The sequence below is a fragment of the Pimephales promelas genome, chromosome 12 (assembly GCF_988280905.1).
Source record: "Pimephales promelas chromosome 12, fPimPro1.hap1.1, whole genome shotgun sequence".
Lineage (NCBI taxonomy): Eukaryota > Metazoa > Chordata > Actinopteri > Cypriniformes > Leuciscidae > Pimephales > Pimephales promelas.
Window position 1 is genome coordinate 3,435,141 of NC_142780.1, and position 17,760 is coordinate 3,452,900.

Consider the following 17,760-nt stretch of genomic DNA (forward strand, 5'->3'; position numbering starts at 1 on the left):
AGTTTCTTGAAGGAATGCAAAAAAATGTTTTCATTTCGTCTCATATTTTTCCTTCACCATGTCCCTTTAGGGACTCCATATTAATGACGTCACACCAGTTTGTTCTTTCATTTTCACTTAAGTTTACTGGAGCGCTAACACTAATAACCCTTTATGTTAATTTCCTCATTTCAGTGTTTGAGACGTGTGTGACAGAGGTTTCTGGTGTCTGTGTTTTGACGGGACAGTGGAACAATCTGTCTTTAGCGGCGAGAAGGAAATGCAAGACCTGGAATCAATGAAACATCGAGAGCCTAATCTAAACAGGAACTTGAACCGGCGGGGGGAAAACAAGACGATTGACAGCCAATACCTAATTACAGTGTAAATGTGTGTTTTTTCCAGAATATGGGGTTCTTCAAAAAGCCAATAGGCAACTCAGAATCTCTCTCTCTTTCCTGATTTTAAAAAGAAATATTCTGAATCTTTCATACATTCTGCTTTGACAAAGGAGGCTTTTATCTTGGTCCCATTAGCATTTTTGGCACCGGAGCAATTTACATTTTTATAGCATAATTAATGAACAAGAAAGTCATTTACATTTTCCTCTGTTCACTGCCACATTGTGTGGAGCATATTTTTTTATTTCAGTGGCCAGTATTTGGGAATTTGAAGGAAAGGGATCGGCAAGGTGAGACTTACTCTTTATGCAGTCCTCAATCTGAACTTGTTTTTCAGCAGTCTCGTTAAAATTCATTTTAATATTTTTCTATTGTAAATGACAAAAACAATAAGGCCGAAACCCTTGAACAAACTTTTTGATTTTAAAAAAGAATAACTATTAACGAACTTCTGTTTGAAATTATGATATTACTAACAGACCATTTTGTTATTATGAAAACCACAACAAGAAATGATAGGGGACCCTGTAGACATGCAAATAATGAATATGATTACACAACGCATTCTCACCCCAAGGCGTCACCTTTGACCATGCTTCAATATTTGACGTTTTAGGCGCCCTTTAGCGTCACTTACATGACGCGATCCTACGGCGTCATCTAACTGACGCTAAAGGAAAGCGTCAGTTAGAGGACGCGGTTAGGTTTAGGTGTGGGGTGGGGGTAGGGTACACGCGATCCTTGGGCGTCATCTAACTGACGCTAAAGGGCGCCTAAAGCGTCAGATATTGAAGCATGTCCAAATGCTTCCCAAGGCGTCAGTTAAAGGTGCAATACCTAAGATCTAGATGCCGCTAGAGGGCGCTACATTCAAAACAACAACAACGGCTTTGCTTGATGACGCCGTGGAGGAACGCGGAATGATGGGAACTGTTGTTTTCAACTCCACCGTGGATAAATCAGTCAGACGGGAATCGAAAATTAGTTGTCATGGATGAGGTAAAGTTCGATTTCTATAAACGTTGCGTTTAATGACATGCTTGTATTTCATTAAACTGAAATAACCGTGCAAGAAAAGTCAGGTTCAAAAGTAAATTAGTTATCACAGATGTTACTGTACGAGTCACTGGACGAAGAGGGTTTGAAGGGGCAGGTCTCTCGCAAGGAGTTGACGTGGTTGGCCCTCCTTGGTAACTTTATAAAAATAAAAAATCAATTTAATGTCAGTTATCCCAACCTGCAAGAATTCATTTCCGGGAGGTATATTTCGATAACAAGATTGTGGGGGTGGGAGGGAAGGCTAACTTTCGCGTTCGCGAGGCACAAACGCAAAGTCTCTCCCTCTGTACAGTGCACGCGCAGCGCGCTGTATGTTATGCGCGCAGTATGTATGTCTCGCTCTAACATTATATCCCGGGAGATTTGAACTAATTTGCGGGCATCAGGGAAACGCTATCAATATGCGGGAGATCCGGGAGACTTGGGATGTCTGCAATGTACATTTGACACATCTTTTCATGTCGTGTAAGTATTCAACCACAGCTACAGTTTCACAAAATTAACGTTAAGGGGGTCGCACACCGGACGAGAAGCTGCAGCGCCGCGTTGCACCACATAATTATTCGAACACATTATTATCTATAAGTGTACACATACCGGCGGCGCCATTCGGCGTCTGTCCGCGGCGCCCAGCAACGTTTCAGGACCGTGTTCAAAACCCTGCTGCGCCACAGAGCGCCATTTACATAGTTTTATATAAAATTGTAATTATTTTTGCCTCAAACCGTTGCTAATGGATCCTGACTTTGCCCTATGCTGCAATATCTATGCATTTAGTTTTGCAGTCATTTACAGAAATCAGCTGCTTGAATGACAATTACTGATTATTAATAGATTTTTCACGTGAGATTCTCAATTCATTCTGTGAACGGATGATCTGAGGTAAAGTTTTCAGAATGCAGACTCAGCAACGATTGTATTTAATTGTACAGTACAATAACATAGAACAGACATTATCTTCATTTTCTGTCATTAAACATAACAATATTGCTGGCCATACACTGATGAGAAAGTGCGCGTCCGGTGTTCGATAACGTTACTGGAGTTGTCCTAAACGTGACGCGGCGCTTCTCGTCCGGTGTGCGACCCCCTTTACAGCCAACAGTTCACATTCCGAGAATAAATGAAAAGAAGTGCTCCATTCCATAACAAATGCGCGAAACAAGCTGCCGTTTGATAGGCGCTAACGCACAACTACAACTACCGCATTTGTCCAGGACTACACGTAGTAAGAGCGGAAACCGAGGTAAGCGGATATGACGCGATTGACTCGCGACTCCCAGCTCACCCCTGCTGACACGTGCCGTTTCCTTGGTTAAAATCTCAATTTTCTCGCGATTTAAACATTGTTTGAAACATTTGAAATATTGTGAGTTATCATCTTTACTAAATATATAACACTGGCCTTGTGATTTTGGGATATTTTAATGCAAAAATCTTAGGTATTGCACCTTTAAGTGACGCCTTGGGGGTGAGAATGGGCTGGATTACACCAAATTACAGTAATTTAATCAAAACATCATCAAACATTTACAAAAAACAAGAGTTTTGCTATCTTGAACACTTTTTGTCCCTGACCCAAATATAGGGTAATTTTTTATTCCAATTAATATATATTTTAGCAGCACATATTAAAGTCTATTTAACACAACATTTCTGCCAGTTCAGTTACGGGTTATTTAACACACGCTGACCTTTTGTGACCCCTCTTTGTATCACTATTTCAGACAATTCACTGTTGAAATTCATTTTTTCAGCAACAATTGAACAATAAACCAAATATGTAATACAAATGTAAAGGATACCATTGTTTTTGCAGAGAAATATATAAAAATATGAATTTACAACACGTGGCAACTTGCAACACTTCAGCCTATTTGAATAGGAATGTATTTAAGTGTGTTTTTATTGTGTTCAATAAAAACTGATCACTCAACTGAAAAAAATAAGTTGATAAAATATAAGATAAGAATCAGTTGCTGTTGGAAACCAACATGCACAATTTTAGACTCAAGGCCAGTTACTGAGGTGTATCATTTATGAATTTTTAACATCTAGTAATTTTCAATTCCATAAAAGGTTCTTATAAAATAAAAATGGAAAGATTATTTGGTGAACCAAAATCCATGGCATCTCTGTAAAAAGTCCCCCTTTGGGTTTTTTTCTGTCATATTTTTTATTTATTTATTTTTAGAATTTTCTTAATTTATTGGAATGGTGCAAAGCTTGGTAAATGTGCTGTGTACAAACACACACACACACACACACACACATTCTGAAATAAATAGTCACACTTTTACTTTTCGCGCTCAAAAATTGGAATTGGAAATGAATGGGAGAATAATTTCATCTAGTGGAAGCGTTTGGTATTGCGCACAAACAAAATCCGAAAGCTCAAAATCAACCTCAAATTTGGAACCCAACTTGTTTAGATTTATGGCTTTGATTTTCTCACAGCTTTAGAGTAAAACTAACTAACTAAAAACATATTTATACGCCTTTTCGTGCATTTTTCATAACAATAAATGTAAAATTTTTACTAAAAATGTTTTAAAAGTTCCCCTTTTTATATATATATATATATATATATATATATATTTCACTTAAGAAATAATCTGCCAAGTGTTGTCTTTATAAAGAGACCAAACTTTTGTCTGCTCCAAAGCATTATGACAGTTTAAGTTGGAAATGGTCTATGCTCAAAAAGTGAATAAATGGATTTTAACCTTAGTAGGCTACCATAAAATCCTGTACACTCTTAGAAAAAAGGGTTCATTTGGGTATAGGGGTCTCAACTCCAAAGAACCTTTTATGCTAAAAAGCTTTTGGCAAAGGTTCTTTATAGGCTATTATTCATTCATATATTACATTATTCTGCAATATTTTGTAGTTTAATTGATTGTTTATTAAACTGTTGTAGTAACACTGATTTATGGAGGAGAAAAACTGAAATGGCACTGAAATGGAACTACATAAAATGATATAAATATATACATTTTCTAACCCCCATATGTTGAATTTTGTGATCATTCACATGCATTCATAGATGCATTTAATTTAGGGTCTTGATGTTTGTCAATAATATGAAATATTTAATCCGGAGAGGACAAAACAAATGATAATGAATGAACCCAAAACGTTCCATTCCTAAAGGGTTCTTAATATTGAACTCTTTAAAAGGATTCTATTTAGAACCTTTTAGGGGTTCCAGTAGCGCTGATAGAACCTTTTGGGGTTCTATTTCTTCTAAGAGTGTAGAAATACAAAATATGAAATAAAATAATTAAAATAAAGTACAATAATTTCAGTGAAATCAGTACCAGTGAGTTAAAGAGTGTCAATCTTCAGCGTGTGTCGAAAATGATCTTTTTGAACCCACGTGATCGCCGACTGTCATCTGAAGTGCACGAGTTGCCTCTGCTGTGATGTGGAGCCTCCTACCCCTGTAGACGAGCAGAAGCGAGCAGAGTGAGGTGAAGGAGCAGAACTCACTGTCACTGACGCGCAACGGTGCGCTCGGTCACTGCACGCGCTCTCCAGGACACGCGCGTAGCTCATGGAGCGCACACATGACGGACTGCTCCACGGAATAAAGAGCGAGTGCGAGACCACCATGCGCCTGGAGGAACCGCGCGGTCTGCCATGCTGAGCATCTCCATCACTCTCCTGCTGGCTCTGAGCGCTCCCGGCCGCTGCGCACACAGCTGGAGCGACGAGGACCTCCTGCTGCCGCCCGTCAACTCCTCCGGGAGGTTCGTGGCCAGTCTGGAAGTGGATGTGGGCTACTCGAAGAGATCCGTGGAGGAGCCCGAAGCCTCCTCGACGTGCAACGTGAGCGTGGAGAGACTCCCCACCAAACTCGTGGCGCGCTGGGACAGCAACTTCGGCTTCCAGTGCGACGTGCTCATGTACACCACCAACAACCACGGCAAGGCGTTCTTCTCCGCCGCCTTCAACCGCGCGATCTCGCCTGTGTACATCGAGCACCTGGGCATCACGGGCGGCCAGCAGGAGTTCCGACTCTGCGTGGGATGCGGGCTGTCCCGGTACCGGAGGTTCCGACGGGGTAGGTCCGAGGGTCCGCCGACGGGCGACTCCGTGCATTTCTGCTGCGTGGATTTCGCGCTGGACGAGCTGAAGGGGGACCGGAGCTGGAGGCTCAACCGCAAACCCATCGAATCCACTCTGGTGGCTTGTTTCATGACTTTAGTCATCATTATATGGAGCGTCGCTGCCCTCATATGGCCAGTTCCCATTATCGCGGGATTCCTGCCCAATGGAATGGAGCAGAGAAGGCCGAGGTAATAGAATAGAAATTAGCGCCTTAATCTACAAGAAAGGAGTTCCTAAATTAGTTGACTTAGTTGCAAAACATAGCTACATTTGCTTAAACTCTCGTGTTTGAAATGGCTAACATCTCCTGGATGGACTGAGATATTTTACTACTATTTGCTTTTTTTAAATTGATTGTAATAGAAATGCATTCTATGTGATATTCCGATGTCATTTCAAATGTTTGTAATGTTTTTATCTTAAGATTCCTGACTGATGTCAAGTGTTTATAGCGTTGGAATTAAACAATGGAGTGTGTCTCAGGAAAAAATAACAACACAAAGCTCTTTACAATGTGTGTAAATGCATTTTACGGCTGTAGTTAGTTGGTAGATTACTACGAAAACACAGATACACTTAAAAATAGAGTTTCTTTATTGGCATTGATACTAGTAAACAAATATTCTATAGATTCTATAGGTCTAACAAATATTCTATAGATTATTATAATTCTCTCTTCACACTGAGAAAAACTGTTTCTTTTGAGGAACCCAGTTTTTCTTTTGTCAATGCAAAAAGGAGGAAAAAAAACCTTTTGAAACTTTTATTTTTACGAGTGTTGCACTTTCAAAAGTTTGAGGACAGATTTCTTGTGTTTGTATTTGTTTATGTAAATAATAATAAAGCGCAAGTGACATTAATGTTGGAAACTCAACTTTAGCTTGAGCGATGAACCGTTTGTAAACAATGAAGTGAACACATTTGTATAAGGTTTATACTTTGTAGATCTGTCATAATTGTTATTTGTAGTATCAATAAATTCATAAAATATTCCTTTGAGGAGGTTTTGTAGCAGGTCTCAATTAGAGGAAGATTCACTCGTTTTTTTCTTTCATTATTCACAGCAAGGGTACAAAATCTACAACAAAAGTACAAATAGCTGAAAGGCAAACAGTCTCAAGCACCAAAACTTGCTATATGGGAGATTGACACACACATCTTTACAATGTTTTAACTGCAAAGTCATATTGTAAGTGTCCTCAAATATTTTTGGAAATTCCCAAAGTGATAATGACTTTTAAAAAAAGCCATTCAAACTGATGGATAAAGATCAGACCTAAGGATTTATTATTCTCTTGAGGTCAACATTATCAGCTCCTCATCTGTTAATCACATTGGAATAAATATATGCCCTCTGTGTTATAGAAAATGATCAGCATCAGAATGAATAAAACATGAAGTTTGCTTCACGGGATGTAATTAGTCATTATGATCCGCGCTAACAAATATATCCTAAATCTCCACAAGAAAACTAGAATGATGGACACATTTTTATTTATAGAAATAAAAACTAAGTTGTTTATAATAGGAACAATTATAGGAATTAAGAACTTTGAAGCTATTTCAAAGAGTTATTAATAAGATATTAAAAAGCTAGGCCTACATTTATTATAGCAATATTCTCACCAAATGTTCTACACAGTATTGCCATGTTAAAGGGATACTCCACTTTCTGACCAGAAACTGTCTGGTTACTGATATTCTTCTAAATATCAGAAAATCGTCTGACTGGATTCGAAAACGGTAAAACTAAACTGTTTAACTCTGAGGGAGTTGTAAAATGAGCCTATTTCTAAAAAAAAGTGGGGTATCCCTTTAAGGTTATGAGGGACGATACTGATGGTATGAAGGGGCATATACTATATAATATGAAATGTAGGCTACAGTTCCTGTATCAGTATCTTTACAGCCTTAAAGGTGCCATCTAACATAATAAATCAAATCCTACTCCATATTCCATAACAGATGGGGGCAGTATTGCTCCAGAAAATAACCATCGCGCATGTTATTCAAATCATTTGACATGATAGTAAAAGGTTGGAAGACCGCAGTTTCACGTGGAACATTTGGAGATTTTTAGAGATCAGAGACTCAATGAACAACATCTCAACACTAAATGATGAAGACCGCCTCATAGACGCCTGTCTCAAAAACAAGCTGGTGCATTTCGACGATATGGGAAAATAAAAGCTTGGGTAATTATTTGAAGTTTATGGCATTCGTTTTGTTCATATTACACTTTTATTGTTAGTGAATTAATTTGACAGACAGCATTTGCTGATGTTGATCAAGCTAGCGCCGGAATTCACCGTGAGACACACGCAATTGACACTTAGCAAGCAGGTTAGTTAAGATCTCAGATTCTGTCAATTTTATTACGCAAGAATAAATACCGTTTCGGCGCTTGTACATGTTACACCACAGATCCCTAGCGCACGTGAACCGATCGTCTCTACTAGCTAATGGAAAAAGGACATGAACTCTGTTGAAAAATACAGTATGCTACAACTTACCAAAATGTATTCCTCATGCATAATGTCGACCAATAATTTTTTGAACTCTTCCCTGAACTGAAATGTAGTAATGGGCTGTATTTCCACACGACATCAGGTTCAAGTACACACCGGCGCGAGCGCGACTCACTCGTGTATTGCAGTTTGGCTGGTGGTTATGTTGCCCGCCCGCATACCGCCTCCCATGGCCGAAACTGGTATTACGACACCTGCCGGGCCGGGGCTAGTAATTTAGCGTGCTAATTCAGGTTAATATCTCGGCAGCACTATAACTTGTCAGTTTTTTAATGACATCATTGCACTTATTTCTTTTCATTCTTTTGATGCGTGTAGCTCATTTTTGGGATATTTTAACCTCAATTTTTACAGATGGCACCTGACCTGTTGTCCCGCATCGGAGAGAGGATCACCCTCGCCCTCATCCACCTAATCTAGCTGTCATTTATTTTTGTTTTGATGATAAATAGAGCCAGCCATCAAAAGTTATTAATCTGTTCTGTGATTTTTTTCTCTCTCACGTCCAGACACGAACTTATGCACATATGTTGATTGACTTTAAATCATAATACTATTTCATATAATCTAGATATGGAATGAATAACATTAAATACAAAATGAACATGTCTGGTATGTAGAAATAATGTTTTAAGTGATAAAATATTTGCTTTGTTGTGCATAATCCCACCATGCATTTAGTCATATAGCTACAAAATAATTTATTGAAGCATATCCAGACACTTCACCACATGAGCGGCAGACGCAAATTCGCGTCAAACGCGTGAATGCACAAATGGCACTAACTAAATCATTCGCAAAAATCTTAGGCCACCTTTGTTTTTTTGTTTTCATGATAATCGAATGTAAAGAGTTTTATCTCTTAAAACTGTTTAGCGTATAATGCTAGTAATGGGGGCATTGACTAAGTAAAAAGAAATCGCTAGTTTATACCACTAACAAGGCTCAAAATAGCCCCAGTCTAACGCAGTAACATAATGAGGCTCCCTACATGCAAAACGAAGCATTGAGAACTTTGTAAGTGTACAGACCGTTTAATAAGAAGATACTTTATGAAGACAGTTCACTTCGTGTATACAGACAGGAGCCATCTAAAAAAATAGTCTCGATAAGTCAAACCATGAACGTCGTGCTGAGTGATCTGAACTCTATGAAGTTCAGCGAACTTCTGAACTGTATGAACGGCGTTCGTGGTTTGACTTATCGAGACTATTTTTTAAGATGGCTCCTGTCTGTATACACGAAGTGAACTGTCTTCATAAAGTATCTTCGTAAAGTTCTCAATGCTTCGTTTTGCATGTATGGAGCCTCATTATGTTACAGCGTTATGTTACAGGCTATTTTGAGCCTTGTTAGTGGTATAAACTAGCGATTTCTTTTTACTTAGTCAATGCCCCCATTACTAGCATTATACGCTAAACAGCTTTTAGAGATAAAACTCTTTACATTCGATTATCATGAAAACAAATCTCAGAGAACGCTTGACTAGGTATCGATGTTTTATTAGACCAAAGGTTCATTGTTCGCCGGAGTTCTCCTTTAAGGCTTCTCATACTCAACAATTGTATAATGTACAGTAAATAGACAAATTATGAAATTAATCTAAACCCCTCCGATTGGCCACTGCATTCACAAACAGTATTGATTATAATGCTCTACACTGAGGAAAAAAGGCATAAAAAGAAAACATCGACTAAACATATTTAGATATACGGGAAATCGCAATGGAAGAAGATTTCGATATATCTAAATATGTTTATTGAAAGATAAAACTTCCGAAATCTCTGTAAACAATGCGTGACGTAGACGCGCGAGAGATCACTTCCGGCAGAACGTCTGGAGACGGTTCAGTTCGGTTCAGTTGGACATCTGATTCAGATCAGTTGGACATGGCTGTTAACAAGAGGTAAAAACGATATTAATACTGTTCATTTTCTCACACAAACCGCTCGTTTCGTGTCTTAGGCCATCAATGTGTAGTTACATTCACGATTAGTTAAATCATGTTTAATTTGGACTTCTCTGTGCATGCTCTTTGAGGTGAAACCCCCAAAACTGCATGATATGACTGACAGACAACAACGGTTTCACCAAAAAACGTAAAAATTGAAAATGCTGTGGAAACAAAGACACCTACATTTTGGATGGCCTTGAGGTAAGCTAAAACATATCAAAAATTAATTTCAAAGTGAACTATCCCTTTAAAGTTTAAGTAAATTTTTGGGTGTCTTGGTAATTTTTTTATTTTTTAAATGTCTATTGGTTTAATTACGTTTTTGTTTTTATTTATTACAGTACTTCAACTATAACTGGTTGCCTTATGATGACTGAAATCGCAAAATAGCTATAAATAATTACTAAAACTGCAAAATGTTACTTTTTTTAATCGTGGCGCCATCTGCGGGACACACTTTGCCTAGCGAGGGTTCGAAGAGCTAAATGTGAGTAAAAATCTGCATTGAAACGCTGGTTGTCTGGGAATCTTTTTTTAAATGAATTTTGACAGTGCATGTTTGTGAGAATGTGATATGGCTCAGTGTGATCATCAAATCGCAACAGTTGTGATGTAATTTTATAATTATATACTCTTCAGTCAAATTGAAGAGCATCGAACCACACAGGAACTGCTAGTCATCTGTCCGCCATTAATGAAACACAAAATTAATGAAACACAAAAACAGGGCTGCCAACTCACGCAATTGAGCCAATTCTCACGTTCTCACGCCACACTCCCGATTTCTCACGCTGAAGTTTCAACCCGGGAGGTCGGTCAAATGCCTGAAAGATGAGTTGATCTATAGATATACCAGTTGAGCCACTCGTGATCGACTAGTTTTACCGCAAATTAGTAAAAATATCCTGTAATCTAGAGTGAGCGTGCATGCGAGACAGATGTTGAGCTCTTAACGCGCACGACTGCAGAGAGGTAAGCGATCGAAAGACCTTGCGTAAACCCTAATCCTACAGTATGTACATGTAGTTACGAAATATTACTTAAATGTAACAAAAACACCTTAAATAAAGTGTAACCAATCATTTCGACACTGCATACCTATTTCACATGGGTGACACCCATTGGGTGTAATAAAGAGTCAATGAAGCTCCATTTCTAGAAGTATGTTATGTAATACTTTTCCCATAATCTTGCACAAGCCTTGTAATATGACTTTTTTGTGTGTTTCTGTTGTTGTCAATAAAAGTTAAGAAGCCATTACAGACACAGAAAAACATTTGCAGGAATTACAGATTTTCAAAACAAGAATTGAAAGAGGAAAAGGTGTAATATTCCATGACTATTTTACAAGTTGGCGATTTTGTATAAATTCTTAATATATATATTTTTTTAATAAACCATAAAGGTTTATCCCAAACCTAACCCTCAGTGGGGCGTAAGCAGATCTTACAAAAAAAAAACAAATGAGATTGTACAAAATGAATTTGCCAAAATGTAAAACGTAGAGTGCACTTTTTACGTAAATGCAGTTCCTGTTAGTTTACATAATAATAATTTTTATTAAAATTCAGTACTCAGTATTTTTGTCAATATAAACTCATTTTTTAACATACTTGTAAACATAACTATGATGATGGTTATAATAAAGATCCAATAGAGTTCTACACATTCTACTGTTTACACTTAAAATTAAAGGTTCTTTATTGGGACCGATGGTTCCATGGAACCTTTCCATTCCACAAAAGGTTCTTTTTAGTGGAAAAGGTTTATTAAAAGGACAAAAATTATTTTAAGAATGGTTCACTGAAAGGTTATTTGGGGAACCCAAAATGGTGGTTCTATGGAATAGCTGTGGAAAGTCCCTTTACTTTTAAAGAGCCTTATTTTTATTTTTAAAGTCCCCCTGTAGTCAATAATTTTATTCCTTAAAACTCACATTTCATCACCAAAATGACGTTTACATTTTTTGCTTGCCTTAAAATAGCTGAATATATTCTACCACACCCCTGTTTCATCTAGTATACGTGGTTCTATGAATATGCAAATGAGCCCCACCTCCACTCACTCACTCAGCTCAGAGATCCACTGGTTGACGATCACACTTTGATCTGATTGGTTACAAGGTCGTAAGTGACATCAGAAACACCAGCAATTTCAAACCGTGTTTTTGAGACTGTCATTGGTTCACTGCAGTTTTAAGCAGAAAATACTCAGCAATGCTGTCGATGGTTTGACTTAAAGCATATTAAAAACACATTTAACAACAGTAAAAGCTTGATTTTCACCACAGCGGGACTTTAAGAGGAATTGCAGGAAAAATAACTCCTTTTTGGATTTTAAGAGTTTTGTTTGTGTATTGTATATGTTTACCATGCATCTACTAAGAGCTTAGACGATGTTGAACTGGCAGATAGATGCCCTTTCACCACGACAGTCCTCGTCGAACCACTTCCCATTGGCCGTACTGGACAGGATGGCACAGTTCTGGCTGCGGCCCCCGTCAGGCTGATGGGTGATCTCTGATTCCCAGTTCTTAAAGCGTGTTGGTGAGCCGGTCTGGTCAGTCCACTCGCCCTCCTTTAATATGTCATTTAAACCCAACCAGACGTGCCCTTCTGGCCCGATGGTCTGCCGGACGTACCCGTACAGCTGGTCGTTCTCATCGCCTGAGAGAGGGCTGCTGAGTGTCCCACCTTTTGCAATGCAGTCGTCGTTTGCCGAGTGAAAGGTCTTCTTCATCGTTTCTGCAAGAAAACATTTGCCTGGGATCTTGATGCCTTTCAGGCAAACTGAAGAGAGAAGGAAAGAGCTTTAGGATCAAATAAAAGTTAGATGTGTTCGTCCAGGTCATTACACGGTCGTACTGTTATGACCTGTGACTAACACACAACAGACAACACTGAATTCCACACGTCATACTTGTGTGTATATGTCATAAGAGAATGTTTTCCAGGAAGACGTACATCAACAACAAAATCTTGCAGACATTACCCTTGTGAAACAGAAGTGCTTAACTAACAACATATATTAAATACATGACATTCACATTTCAATATAATGACACTTAAGTGCATATTAAAAGCTTACATTAAAAGCACTCTTAAGTTCAGCTAATTGCATTTAATATACATTTAAACTACAATAGAGTTTTATTTAATTTCAAATAACATGCAATTGAGTGTCCGAAAACATTACATTCAGTTCACACTTAAGTATTCTTTTATTTTATTTTAACGCATATTATTTTAAAGCATTATTATTTGTAAACTATAGTTCTCAAAAAGTGGGCCAATTTAGTCCCAAGAATTATTGAAATAGTACACTCTCAAGTATACTACAAGTACACTGCGTTTAGTATACTTACTACCTAAAATATATTTGGAAAAGATACTTGAACTGAAATTAATTTTATTTAAATAAAATGAACCTGAAGTACACAGTACTTCATATTGTTGTGTATCTGAGTGTCAATCATTTAACCAATGTAATATTGAAAATACCCTAGATGTTGTAACTACACCATTCTGGCTACAAAACATCTCGGTTATATACTCACCTAAAGGATTATTAGGAACACCATACTAATACTGCGTTTGACCCCCTTTCACCTTCAGAACTGCCGTAATTCTACGTGGCGTTGATTCAACAAGGTGCTGAAAGCATTCTTTAGAAATGTTGGCCCATATTGATAGGATAGCATCTTGCAGTTGACGGAGATTTGTGGGATGAACATCCAGGACACGAAGCTCCCGTTCCACCACATCCCAAAGATGCTCTATTGGGTTGAGATCTGCTGACTGTGGGGCCATTTTAGTACAGTCAACTCATTGTCATGTTCAAGAAACCGATTCGAGCTTTGTGACATGGTGCATTATCCAGCCATCAGTGGATGGGATGGGCAAAGGGATGGACATGGTCAGAAACAATGCTCAGGTAGGCCATGGCATTTAAACGATGCCCAATTGGCACTAAGACCACCACCACCAGCCTGCACAGTGGGAACAAGGCATGATGGATCCATGTTCTCATTCTGTTTACGCCAAATTCTGACTCTACCATCTGAACGTCTCAACAGAAATCGAGACTCATCAACATTTTTCCAGTCTTCAACTGTCCAATTTTGGTGAGCTCTTGCAAATTGTCGCTTCTTTTTCCTATTTGTAGTGGAGATGAGTGGTACCCGGTGGGGTCTTCTGCTGTTGTAGCCCATCCGCCTCAAGGTTGTGTGTGTTGTGTCTTCTCCACAAATGCTTTGCTGCATACCTCGGTTGTAACGAGTGGTTATTTCAGTCAAAGTTGCTCTTCTATCAGCTTGAATCAGTCGGCCCATTCTCCTCTGACCTCTAGCATCAACAAGGCGTTTTCGACCACAGGACTGCCGCATACTGGATGTTTTTCCCTTTCCACACCATTCTTTGTAAACCCTAGAAATGGTTGTGCGTGAAAATCCCAGTAACTGAGCAGATTGTGAAATACTCTGACACCAACAACCATGGCACGCTCAAAATTGCTTAAATCATCTTTCTTTCCCATTCTGACATTCAGTTTGTAGTTCAGGAGATTGTCTTGACCATGTGATTGGTTGATTAGATAATTGCATTAATGAGAAATTGAACAGGTGTTCCTAATAATCCTTTAGGTGAGTGTATATTATAGTATATGTAACCCTCATTCCTTGAAGGAGGGAATGGAGACGTCACGTCCACGTACCGACGAATAGGGATCTCGCCTGAGAGCAGGAAGATGGGACAGGGCTTACGCCGAGTAAGTTGATCACTGCTGTTCTGCATGACCTATTCAGCGAGACTATTGGATAACACTGGGAAAACGTGCCCTTATATGTTTTAAAAAGGATGCTGTGGAATCCGCATCCTACCTCAAGGGAGGAATTACACATATGGACTGGCGTTCGGGCAGCATATGGAATGTCTATGAGGTTGCTCTCAACCTGAGGGGGAAAGGCATGCCTTGGGTTTAACGCCAAGGCGATGGCATCTATTATCCAGTGGGCCATCATCTGCTTGGAGACAGCTATTACCTTCTCCTGGCCTCCATAACAGACAAAGAGCTGGTCCAAGGCCCTAAAGCTCTTTGGTGCGGACAGAGCAAATCCAGGGATGGGTCTGCCTCATCCAAGGGCAGCGCTTGCAGGTCCAACACCTGGTCCCGAAAGGGAGGGGTGGGAACCTTGGGCATATATCTGGGCCTCAGGATGACGTGAGATTTAGCGGGCCTGATTCGTTGACCGAAAAATTCCTGCATGTCCCCGACCCTCTTGATGAAAGCTAGGTTCTTTCACAGAGGAATACGCCAGGGTGGGGCGGCCATGAGGAGCATGAGTTCTGGGAACCAGGTCCAGTTGGGCCTCCGTCTGCCTCTGTGCGGTTGAGCAAAATTCTCCATCACATCACGAAGAGGACGGCCGGGGAGATAGGGGAGTCCAAGAACTGATATTTATCGGCCTCCCGCATATCCGACAGGTTCAGTCAGAGATGGAGTGCTCAGTGACTTTCATAACTCGTAGGGTGAGGTCCGTCGCTGTGTGCAGCTCCTGCATAAGCCCTGGGTCAGTACTACCCTCGTGAAACTCCTTTAAAGCCTTGACCTGGTAGACGTGTAGGAGCCATGGCGTTCAGAATGGAGGCAGTCTGTCTAGTCTTGCCCGTGAGAACGTACGAGAACTTACAAGCCTTGAATGGGTGACACGGATTACCCCTCCAGAAAGCACTTTTAGGACACAGGTGCATCACTACAGCGTGATCAACTGGAGGAATATGCATGCACCCTTTGGCCACCCCGCCATCAAGGGTAGAGAGGGGGGAAGAAGTACCAGACCAGTTTTGGGCAGAAAAAGGAACAAACGAACCATTCAGCTCCGAATTGAAAGGCAAATGTGTGTATTGCATCTGCTTCCGTATTTATACCAGTGCTCCGTGGCGCTCTTGCACGCCAATCTCCATTGGCTCATTTAGCTTACACTCAAAGGTGATTGGGCTCTTAGGCAAGATCCCAATTCGTCGGTACGTGAAGTCAAACATGACCGACTGAAAGGGAAAGTCTGATTTTAAAATGAGACATCAACATTTTTACAACCTCTGTCAAGCAAAGGCTCTGACAAATATATTTTTTGTTCAAAAACTGTTCAGTATTGTTGTGTGATTTTCAAAAATAAATGACAAAAATCGAATTTCTTTTTTTGAAATTCTGTTGTATATTGTACATTTTTCACTCATACTTCCTTTATAAACACATTACATGCATGCTTATGTTAGCTTAGGGTCTTCTGAAGCCATAGATACCAAACACATAGTGTACCATCTCCATTAAATGTAGTTTATAAGCCCTATTGTAAAAATAGAGAAAACGGACCAAAAAGGGCTTAGTCCCCAGAGAGTTAACGTTGGCTGATAATGGAGTTCTTCCTAAATTCTAATTTTGAAACGAGTATTTTCTTTAAAGCTGCTTTGATGCTTTGGATGTATTGTGCACTAAACAAATATTATTATTTTTTATATATATATTTCTCAATCTCTTTATTTGAATTATAGATATACTTTGTCCAGTACCTGTTTGTAAGGCTTGTTGTTCCTTCAAAAGATTCAGATCCTGCACAATCTGATCGATCTGTTTCTTCAGCTCCTCAATAGCAGCACTGTTCGACTCTTTTTTTTAAAGGACAGAAATTACACATGATAAACAAACATCGCCAGTTTAAATTCATGCAATATGTTTTCAAAAAACGTAGACTAACTTAACTGACTTAAATAAATTTTGTAAAATCTAATGTTTTACCACCTAATGCAAACTATTGCATAAAAGCACAAATAGAAATGGTTTATGCTGTGTAAAATTGTTTCATCTTAATAAAGCATTTTCTGTTTACCTTTTTTCCCATTCTTTCTCTTTGTAGAGCTCTCCTCCGGGCTGGACCGCACCAGACAAACGACACAAAAAAGAAGCTTGACGGCTTTAAAATCCATAATGCTCACGTTAAACTGTGTGTAGAAGCCACTGATCTGCTCTGCTGAAGTCGAGCTGTCCGTCACGAGCAGCGTAACAGCACGAGGAACAGATGATTTCCATTTAACAGCATGTTGAACAGATCAACAAGCCTTTTTTCTGGCACTGTGTGGCTGCATTATTGCAGCACTACACTGCAAGTTATTTCACATTATGATTATGTAGACAGTAGTAGTATTATATTGTATTGCACTGCATTTTTTACTAATCAATGTCTCAGTGACTTCTTGTTACAGTAGTTAATCATCAATAGTAATGAGAAACATTTGTGTTTATCATTGTTTACTCTGTCCTGTAATTTGCAACCAAAGCATTTTTATTAGGATCATGAATTTGATTTAGTGCTATCCAAAAGCACGTTATTTACATTTGTTTGTGCTATTGTATTACATCAGCGCTATAACCTCACTGGGTGGAGTGTCATGTCCGTTCACACACACACACAGGCATTTGGCACAACATGACGGGTGTTAACTAGAAACACATGGAGCAGTTTTAACCAGTGTTGGGGAGAGGGACTTTTAAAAGTAATGCATTGACATTACGTTATACCCTGAAGAAGAAACTAATTGCGTTAGTTACTTGTAACCGAAAGTACAGTGCTTTTTCTCATCTGGGCTGGGCTTTCTTGTTTGTTTTTTAATAATAATAATAAAAGTTCATTACATTTTGGCAAATGTGAAGGCCCTTTCACACTAAAAGTTAA

General features: G+C 39.1%; 2 protein-coding genes across 2 annotated transcripts; one reads left to right on the forward strand and one right to left on the reverse strand.

Moving 5' to 3' along the window:
* The first annotated feature begins 4,842 nt into the window (after nucleotides 1–4,842).
* On the forward strand, nucleotides 4,843–6,163 carry tmem158 (transmembrane protein 158). The gene has a single exon (XM_039651232.2). It carries the CDS (start codon nucleotides 5,082–5,084, stop codon nucleotides 5,742–5,744), a length of 663 nt encoding a protein of 220 aa, XP_039507166.1. The 5' UTR covers nucleotides 4,843–5,081; the 3' UTR covers nucleotides 5,745–6,163.
* Nucleotides 6,164–12,329: 6,166 nt separating this feature from the next.
* clec3ba (C-type lectin domain family 3, member Ba) lies at nucleotides 12,330–17,125 on the reverse strand. Its single transcript, XM_089118231.1, has 3 exons — nucleotides 16,918–17,125; nucleotides 16,601–16,696; nucleotides 12,330–12,823 (listed from the first exon to the last, which is right to left on the reverse strand). Exons 1-3 carry the CDS (start codon nucleotides 17,012–17,014, stop codon nucleotides 12,423–12,425), a joined length of 594 nt encoding a protein of 197 aa, XP_088974357.1. The 5' UTR covers nucleotides 17,015–17,125; the 3' UTR covers nucleotides 12,330–12,422.
* Nucleotides 17,126–17,760: the final 635 nt, after the last annotated feature.

Bases quoted from the DNA above. Each gene is read 5' to 3' on its own strand.
- tmem158 (XM_039651232.2), top strand. From the start codon at position 5,082: ATGCTGAGCATCTCCATCACTCTCCTGCTGGCTCTGAGCGCTCCCGGC.
- clec3ba (XM_089118231.1), bottom strand. From the start codon at position 17,014: ATGGATTTTAAAGCCGTCAAGCTTCTTTTTTGTGTCGTTTGTCTGGTG. The intron at 16,697-16,917 runs GTAAACAGAAAA...TTTAAAAAAAAG, and splicing joins GAGAAAGAATGGGAAAAAAG to AGTCGAACAGTGCTGCTATT. The intron at 12,824-16,600 runs GTACTGGACAAA...TTCTCTCTTCAG, and splicing joins ACAACAAGCCTTACAAACAG to TTTGCCTGAAAGGCATCAAG.